Source organism: Pinus tabuliformis, chromosome 2_2 (genome assembly GCF_031772625.1).
Source record: "Pinus tabuliformis cultivar Carrire ecotype Pingquan chromosome 2_2, CPIR1, whole genome shotgun sequence".
Classification (NCBI taxonomy): Eukaryota; Viridiplantae; Streptophyta; class Pinopsida; order Pinales; family Pinaceae; genus Pinus; species Pinus tabuliformis.
This window is the reverse complement of record NC_142300.1, coordinates 373,229,001-373,238,533: the sequence shown is the minus strand read 5'-3', so window position 1 is coordinate 373,238,533 and position 9,533 is coordinate 373,229,001. Positions and strand designations below refer to the sequence as shown.

Below are 9,533 nucleotides of genomic sequence, written 5' to 3'. Positions count from 1 at the left end.
CCGGCTCGTCGGCTTGCCAGGTGACCGCACCTGCGCCTCGGCTCGTCGCCCAAGTGTCAGAGGTTCGCCCATCCGCTCGTCGCACTGTCCGTCATTGTGCCAAAACGCGCCCGTCGTCGTGCCCCGAGGCGCCCGCCCATCGTGCACGCCTGCCCGAGACTCGAGGGCGTCACACCCTCTCTCCCTTAACCTCTCCATATTTTTCTACCTATTCATTTCCTTCCACTCCTCCTCCCTCTTTCTCTTACCCTTTTCTTTTTCTTCCTCGTCCTCTTGCTCTTCCTATTTTTCTATGGAAGCTTGATAATACTATTTTCAATCTATTTTCACAAATAATACTTCAAATATTATCTATAATATTTATGGAAAATAAAAATGTAATTATTGATGAATTATTTTGAATTAAATAATTAATATTTAATAATAATTATGTTTAAAAATTTATTTATTAATACAGTAATATAAATTAAATAATAATAAATATTAAAATATTTATTTTATGATTTATTTTATGTTATGAAAATTATTTAATATTTATCTTATTATAAAAATTCTTAACTTATAAATATATTTTATTACTATTTTATTATAAAAATTCTTAACTTATAAATATATTTTATTACAATATCCAATAATACATTATTTATTGATATTGCAGGCTCCAAAAACACAAATCAGGTTAATAAAACACAAAACATTTTTATATACATATTAATATGATCAATTTACTTGAGAAAAAGTAGTAGAAAACTTTTGATCTGTAATTATTTTTAAAGTATTTTAAAATATTTTATAAAAATTAAATAGGATATATCTTATTATCTCAAATACAAGAAAAGGAAAAATACAAAGTAAATGTAACACATTAATTTCAAAAGCTTATCAGAGGATAACACAATATCGTTGTATGATGAAAGTCGTTGCTTTTAGAAAAGAGTAAACAACATCGTAAGAAGTACGAAGCTAGGCAGTCTTCGCATTAAACAACACAGAAGTCCATAATCTTTACCAAATTTAGTCATTGCCAATAGCTTCAATACCAAATCAGACTGACTTATTTCTTTCTCGAAAGAGTGACCCCTACATTCACTGTGCTATATTGTTAATAGCAAAGATTGATAAAGAAATACGACTTTATTACAAACTCCACCACCATGTTACAAAGACAAAAGTAAGGCGTTCGTTGTTGCATTCACCGTGCCTAAATTGTTAATATTTATAATTGACTAAGAGACATTGCTTTATTACAAACTCCGGGGGCACGCGCTGCGGAGACAAATATATAAAGTTAAGGAGTTTCCTTATCGTAACCATTGTTGGCACCGAATTCACCGTTGCCGTTGCCAGATCCAGCGCCATAGCGAGAGCCAGCTTCGTAGCCTTTTTCATTACCAGAGCCTGTGACATAGCTGCCACCACTGTACCCTGAACCGTAGGCACTGTTTTTTTCCCAACGCTCACCGTAGGCTGAGCCGTATTTACCACCTTCTCTCTAGCCACCATTAGAGCCAGGCGGGTATGGGGCATAAGTATTGCCAGGTGACTGACGATAGCCACTGTCGTCGCCAGACCCTTCACCGTATCCACTATCGTCGTTCACAACACCATTTCCTGAATAGTACTCTGCTCCTTTACCCGAACCGGAACGCGGGTACCCGCTCCCGGCTTCTCCGTAGCCAGCACCGTTGCCAAAACCGGCGCGGGAAGCCTCGCTGTTGCCATGCCAGCCATCCAAGGCCCCGTTACCATGGCCACAGCAAGAACTCGTCGATCTCGTGATCTCGTCTCCACAGGGTCTGCCAAAGAGCATGCCGCAAGTGTATGAAAGAGAGCATGCCCTGCGATAACAAGGTGGAACAACAAATTTCAAAACAAAGTGGGAAAACAAATTTCAAATTCAAATGGCCTCCGGAAGTGGGAAATATAAATGGGAATCTGCTGATAATAAATGAGAAGTACTGGAAATCATGCTGCTTTCACTAATACTCTTAAACCGCATTAAATAAACTATCGCTGAATAGAAAAGGTGGAGTCGCCGGGAATTCGCCGGGGATCGGGATGTCAGACATGGTGTACATGGATGCGCTCCATGACATATACATAGATGGACCAGCCTACATTGGACATTTAATACCCAATGTATGGCTGGTTAGCTCTTGCCTTTTATTCTGTGCAATATATATCGTCACTGGAAATTATACTGTCAACGGCCAGAATGCCAACGCGCCCAAAAGTCCCACAACATTGTTGCAAAAAAAGGGCAAGGGCTAACCAGCCATATATTGTGTCATAAATGCCCTTGCCAGCTATGTATGTGGTGCAAACTTGGGATGGCATACATAAACACTCCGGCGGGCGACCTCGCGTTTCCGGTGACATACCCGGGACCCACCAACGAGGGCCCGCCCGCCCCGTCCCTCCGTTCCCGCTATCCACGTCAGCGCACGGGATCCATTTTCAAATGAAACTCTTCCCTCGCGCCCATTTCATTAAAATTGATTTTCGAACGCCGATGGCTCTGCAACCTGCTCTGCGCATCCGTTGCTAACAACCGCTGCATCCTGCTTCGCATGTCCTCTGCTACGTGCTCTACGACTGCTCTGCGATCACAGGTATTTCTCTGACTACATTTGACAAGTCTGCTATTTGTCTGCTGCGAAATCTGGCACATGAACTCTCTCAGAGAAAAGGAACATTGGGTTCATCTTCTTTCTTAGGGTTACTGTGAGATAAACTTGCTAGGGTTCCCCTCTTGATTCCAGCAGCATTAGGCAGTTGGATCACTGGGTCCTGTTTGCTGCTGATAAATTCACAAATAAGGGTTATGAGAATATATCCAACTCACATTTAAGATGGAACGTTCTGCAAAAAATCTTGAATTCTCACCTAGACGACGAGCATCTGAACTCTTCATTACTCGCAATCTCTTCACAGACTTCACAAACATGCTGAAAAAAATAAAAGCATTTTTCCATTCAGAAATCTGCCTGTAACGATGATAAAACAAGAGAAGGGGATGATAACATATGATGCTTACTCCCAAGGCACATCTCCAACAAGCATGCGATCTCCTTCATTGTCCTCATACACAAAAACATAGTCCCTTCCATTCAAGAGACTCGCCTGGTTATTATTATTTTCAGGTAAAGGATTTGCATCCGATGTTTGAGCTGCAAATAGAACTAGTGAAATATTCAGAATACTTCTATGTCTATTTCAAGCGAAAGATTCAGAAAACTTGTATGTTTATTTCAAGCGAAAGATTCAGAATACTTCTATCATAATTTCTGTGCAAGATTGAGAGATTAGGAAACAAACCATTTATGGCGACTCAGAACATTTCATCCAGAGCAGCAGTGAGCTTTTCGTAACTGTCATAGGCCTTCAAGTCAATTTTGCGGCCTATAGGCACGCCATCCACATTTACTTTGACGAACATGGTGTTGATTTTCTTTTCCCCTGGATCTACTGCTGGAGGTGGAGGTGGAGGAGGATTGTAAGAGGGGGCCGCGGCTACTTTGGGTTGCGCAGCCAAATTCTTTCTGAAGCTCCGGATAGGAGGCCATCCTACCACTTTAAGGTAAGGCTAAGGTAAGGCTAAACTTGTACTCTATGGATGAAATTCTGGATTGTCAACTTGAAAGTGAGGATAAGCATCTACTTAATAGATAAAATTTTGGTTTCACATAAACTTATGTGAATGATCAGTAGCCCCTTGTGCAGATTCTGGAACCGGCATACCAGATAAGAATGTTACCCTTGAAACTGCCATAAGGGATTTCTCAGGCAAATTGGAAGGATCTATTTGTGAGGAAAACAGGGAGGCAAAGATTTTCCAAAGCTTCACTTCCCATACCTGCCATTGTAAATTTAGAATTCAGTTCTTTGACAGTAATAGCTCAGTTCTTTGACAATACTACTATTAGCCCTTAATGATACTTGCATCCGCAATGGAGGAGGAAAAAGATATTGGTTATTGAATTAACCATAAACAACAAATCATGACAGATAAAAAGAGATCATCTAAACTATAGATGATTTAAAATGGTTAGTTTAGTTGAGGATACTGGACTTTCCAACAGAGAATAAGCTTTACAAATATTTATATAGGACAAGGCTGTGTAAGCATTCTTGAATTATGAGACTAGTAACAGAAAAAGGAAAAATGGTTACTTCAAGTTAAACTGATATATGGATAACCACAATTACATACACAATATTAGCAAGTGGATGTGCAACACCAGCTTGTAGACACATGAAGCTACTCCCCCAGGGACTTGTATAAATGATTATTTTTGGCCTCGACTGCTTTATGATTTTTTTGGCCTGGACTGTTAGGAGTGAACATTCACCCTTGATTGTTTGTCCGAATCTACTAGAACTTAACATTTAGGCCCGCAAGTCACCAAACTAGTGCTCTGAGCATTGATCCCTGAGATTGTTTACTCTTATTTCATAAGATCACACTATTTACAATTGCTCAGATCCCTGAGATTGTTTACTCTGATTTCATAACATCTACAGTACACTTTTTCCTTTTGGATAATGCTTGTATTTTGATTATTTATTTTTGGTTATAAATTTTGAGCTGACAAAGAGTATATATATATAATTGGCTCGTTTTGTTTTGTATTACACAAAATTGATTCTAATTGTTGCTACTATAACTTAGGCACGTACATATGCTTTTTCAGCAGACAAGATTTAAATCTCAAACCTCCTTATATATAACACTTATTTTTATAACCATAATTAATTGAGTTACCCCTAAAACTATCAATTCCTTCACGATCCAAATTTTCACAATAGTTTGGAAACTCTGAACTGGACTATCATCTAGTCACTTTTGATTTAACTTATAGCGATTTTGGTTATGAGCACTTTTTGGATCACTATCTTTGAAATGATTTGAAAGACAGTTTGAAGGAGAGATGAAGTTGAACAGTAAAAGTGCATCAATATCCTTATAAATTTCTATATACAAACTGTATGCTCTTTTCTATTTCACTGCAATAAATTAGAGGTTTCCATTAACTCTGAACTGGACTTTCATCTAGTCACTTTTGATTTAACTTATAGGTTTCCATTAACTCTGAACTGGACTTTCATCTAGTCACTTTTGATTTAACTTATAGCGATTTTGGTTATGAGCACTTTTTGGATCACTATCCTTGAAATGATTTGAAAGAAAGTTTGAAGGAGAGATGAAGCTGAACAGTAAAAGTGCATCAATATGCTTATAAATTTCTATATACAAACTGTATGCTCTTTTCTATTACACTGCAATAAATTAGAGGTTTCCATTAACATTTTTTAATAATAATAAGTTCTGGCTACTTAATGCGGATCATTCACAAGGCTGTGTAAGCATTCTTGAATTATGAGACTAGTAACAGAAAAAGGAAAAATGGTTACTTCAAGTTAAACTGATATATGGATAACCACAATTACATACACAATATGGTTATAAATTTTGAGCTGACAAAGAGTATATATATATAATTGGCTCGTTTTGTTATATAAGGCCATGGCGGGTATGCGATTGCATAACAACGTGTTTTTTTCTTTTTTGTTACAGCTGAAGCTCCTCCTGGTGCTTTGTTATTGCGTGAGGAGATCAAGGATCAACAGACCTTGGCTCAATCTACAGTTGCAACAGTTGCTCAATCTACAGGACTAGTATCTCTGTCTCAATCTACTGGGTTACATGTTCCTCTATCTATGAGTTCACAGTCAGCCAACAATATAAATTTTCAAACGCCTTTGCAAGGAGTCAAACAGAGTGAGTTGAAATCAGCTTCATCAATTGCTAAATCCAGTGAAGTCAATCTGGCAGGTGCAAAATTTACCTCAGATGTATCCCAGTCAAAATTGCTTGAGATTGTCTCCAGAAGTAACCGACTTATGCAATGGGCATCTGCCAAACCAGCTGAACATGTGCAACCTGTTTCAAGTGTCCAGACGACAACTTCTGGCAGCACTGGTTTTGATAGAAGGTTGGATGGTAATTCCAATTGTGTGGCCAGGGAACCATATGGTGATACAAAACTATCAGGCATTTCTAGTAGTGTTCCTCAATTTATTCAACAGCAGGCACCCATGGACATGCCTCTGTATATGCGTTCACAGCTGAGCTGGATGCATCCTCAGAATCTGTCATCTCATGCCACTTCTCAGAGAGGTGTAAACTCGATGTTAGAATTGCCGAATTCAACCACACAGAGTCCTTTTAATTGCAGGCAGATACCAATGGGAGCTGATACATCCCAATCTCAAAAACAACTATGGAAGTCTTTACCTTCAAAACAGCGTTCTCAACAGACATCTGAATTTTCAAATTCGATTCCACCAGATTTGAATGTAGAAAACAGTCTCCAAGGTCTCCAGTTAGGCAATCTTCTGGAATGCTGGTTGATTCACAGCCTGATTTGGCCCTCCAGCTTTGATTTATTGAGCATTTAAAAGGTTGACAGGGAACATAATTATGTGTGAATCTCTTGGGACAGTTTTGAATAACTTGAACTTCTTAGTGGTTGGTGAAATTTGTTGGCTAGTTAGGGCATTGAAACTGGTTTCCTTCTATTTGTATGTTTAACTATGCTTGTGGTTCCTTCGCAGGCAAACCAACTTGGTCTTTGTAATATCAAAAGCTCTGCATTTTTGCGACCATTGAAACAGTTCTGTTAATATTATTAAGGGAAAAATTCATGAACTCTTTTAATTATTTCAAATTCTGAGTTTTTCTTGTTTTCATTAATTATACACATTTCCCACTTGGTCCTGAACTTTGGCTGCTGATGACCTGTGATTCTCCAAGCAAGTTTCTAGGAGTACTGCACTGTTTCTAGTCTATTCTGTCAGCATTGTCGTCAAATCTATATCAAACCTCTTTTTCCATCCATATTTTCAGGCCTTAAAAGAAGTGTGGATTGATAGCACACCATAATTCAGGTGGAGATTGAGAGGCACAGAAATGTCTAAAATATAGCATTTGAAGCTGTCAAGGCAGACAATATATTACAAAACCTAATAAACTCTGGAATTGTTGATAAGGAAGTAATTTTGTAATTATTGAGGAAGATAATGCTTCCTTGACAGTACCCTCATGCTATGAAACTCTCGGTAGGCACAACCATCAGCAATATAAACTACAATCCAGCACTGTAAAATGATTGGCATCATTAATCTCTTGGTTGACTAGAAAGTCTATGCATCTCTGCATATGATGTTGCAGGAAACAACTTAACGATACCAGTGTCATATTGGTGTGATAAGAACTAGTGTATTATGGCAACTCTGACATTCTATTGGAAGCCTGAATCACTGTAACAGAATTTTTGCAAGGTTCCAGAATGACCAAAGAAATTGTGCTTCCCATTGCTATATGAAATGAGGACAGTGGGATCTTTGAAACATTCAGAGGCATACAAAGTGAACGGGCTTCCCATTGTTGTGCATCAATGGACATGATTATCACAGCTCGTTTAACCATTTATGTCAGATTGGTTCTTCCAGAGACCCTGAAAACCCTTGGGACATGGTCGAATATAAAATTGTCATAGGTCCAAACAGAACCATGATTAAAGTTCTGAATTTCAGTTGAACTGGCACACAGTAAATGGCTGATTCACGTTGATGAAAAACTCACCTGTTCTTGAATCATTTCAATTTTCACTATATGTGACATTTGGTTATTCCCTGGGTACTAATATTTCTCGTTGTATGGAGGGAATAGAAATCCCATCTAATTAAAATAACTGAATGGAACGCAAAAGGAAGAAGCATCAGTCAGTTTCTCAAAACAAATTGTTGGAAGCACATTGGAGGAGATTTCAAGAGGGTGTGCTCCATTAAAGAAAACTGTTGAATGGAACATCAGTTTGAGATGACGGTATACACATTAAATCAGAGATCAGTTTCAATGGTAGACATGAACAGCACCAATCTGTTGTCAATTTTCGGTAACACTGGTTTTCCTCTCAATTGAGTGGCCAGTTTCTGCAAATTAATAATCACTTAATTTACAAATTTAATTGAAATGATGATTTTTCAAAAGTGAGTACAATTTCTAGGTGAGGCCTAAGATCAAATCTAGGGATTGCCATTATAATGCCAAGGGTATATTCAATAGCCAAATATACCAGGAATTTTTGATTTAGCAAGATTTGAGACTCCACGACAGTGGGGGAGCCTACTCTTTGAGCCTTATCACAAGGAGCTAAAGATGCCCCTGTGTGATTTGAAACCGGGTGGAGAGGATAACATCCCATTGTGCCAACCACTGAAAAGAGGATTTGAAATTTTGAAACTGGATAAAGGGGATAATATATCCCATTGTGTCAACCACTAGATCGTCCCATCAAGAAAAAACAAGCTCGTCCCATGAAGAGAAAACAAATCCAAATTTTTAAGCATGTTTTGAAGACATAAATTTTTAAGCATGTTTTGAAGACATAAAAGGTTCATGGTAACTGATTTGGTTTGGCAGGATATGATAAAAGAGGCATGCAATTGAAGAGATTAAAAACTCAACAGCAGGCATTAAGTTTTATTTTGTGAAACAATACTTTATCTTTTAGTTAACGAGAGAGCAAAAGAATAAGAAAGGTCATTTGGGTTGTTATCCTGCCCCTGAAGATAAGTGAGAGATCAGAATGTGAGGGCAGGTGACTGAGACTCCTGGTTAAGATATTCTAGCCAAAAGCAAAAGGAAAAATTCTCGAGAGAATTCACACTAACAGTAATGTAAGTTATTATCACCAATCAGAATCATAATGTTCATATTGTTGCAGGATAAACTTAATTGGAATTAATTTTGAATAAAAACCACCAAAAGCACAGACAACCCAGATAATGTATAATTGCCCCTTTACTATACTTGTATGGTAAAATTGTGCAGTGCATATATTACTACAACAGGGGCAGTAAACTGTCCCTTCCCGAGTGGTAGAGGTCCACTTATCATCAAAGATATGAAATGTAAATGTTTCTCCAAGTACTGATCTGTTATAGATGCCAGGATCACCACCAGCAATGCTCTGATTATATTGCTGTGTATGCTCGGATTAGTTTTCAAAATTTACTTTGGAAAGTGGCATTGATTATTGTTCTTTTGTTGAGCCTGAGATTAAATAACCAAGGGCATGGTTTTTGATTTTTTACTGCTAAGAATTGTTATATGTAACCCTTCATTTTCATATTATGGATTACTTTATCTTGTTTTATGTAGATTTTTTTTTTTGATATCAGTCTACTTTGCAATTAAAATACAGCTATTAGCCTATTGTTGGGCAAATGACTTTACATGTTAGCCAGTTCAGACTTTCATTTCATGGGTGTATCTCTGTTTCTGATTTTGCTTAGTGTTTGCATTCTAATCTGGCATATACAACTTTGTACAAATCAAGTTTGCATTCTTAATCATCATGTTATTATGAGTACTGGATACAGAGAGTTCAAGAAATATCTCCCTCTGCAATATTAATGTCTCTGTTATTTATTTGTTCATGCTTATTATAGCAATTTGCTTTTGT

The 9,533-nt window shown here is 37.8% G+C and overlaps 2 protein-coding genes and 1 pseudogene across 3 annotated transcripts; 1 reads left to right on the top strand and 2 right to left on the bottom strand.

Moving 5' to 3' along the window:
* Positions 1 to 950: 950 nt before the first annotated feature.
* On the bottom strand, positions 951 to 2,671 carry LOC149192795 (uncharacterized; annotated as a pseudogene).
* Positions 2,378 to 6,731, top strand: LOC149192793 (uncharacterized). 2 transcript variants are annotated; one of them, XM_089404717.1, is made up of 2 exons: positions 2,378 to 2,612; positions 5,579 to 6,731. In XM_089404717.1, exon 2 carries the CDS (start codon positions 5,722 to 5,724, stop codon positions 6,460 to 6,462), a length of 741 nt encoding a protein of 246 aa, XP_089260843.1. In that variant the 5' UTR covers positions 2,378 to 2,612; positions 5,579 to 5,721; the 3' UTR covers positions 6,463 to 6,731. The 2 variants fall into 2 exon arrangements, with proteins under 2 accessions (XP_089260843.1, XP_089260844.1); XM_089404718.1 differs by lacking the exon at positions 2,378 to 2,612 and adding an exon at positions 3,492 to 3,580.
* On the bottom strand, positions 2,619 to 3,863 carry LOC149192794 (auxin-responsive protein IAA26-like). Its single transcript, XM_089407113.1, has 5 exons — positions 3,857 to 3,863; positions 3,339 to 3,573; positions 3,038 to 3,211; positions 2,887 to 2,948; positions 2,619 to 2,800 (listed from the first exon to the last, which is right to left on the bottom strand). Exons 1-5 carry the CDS (start codon positions 3,861 to 3,863, stop codon positions 2,781 to 2,783), a joined length of 498 nt encoding a protein of 165 aa, XP_089263239.1. The 3' UTR covers positions 2,619 to 2,780.
* Positions 6,732 to 9,533: the final 2,802 nt, after the last annotated feature.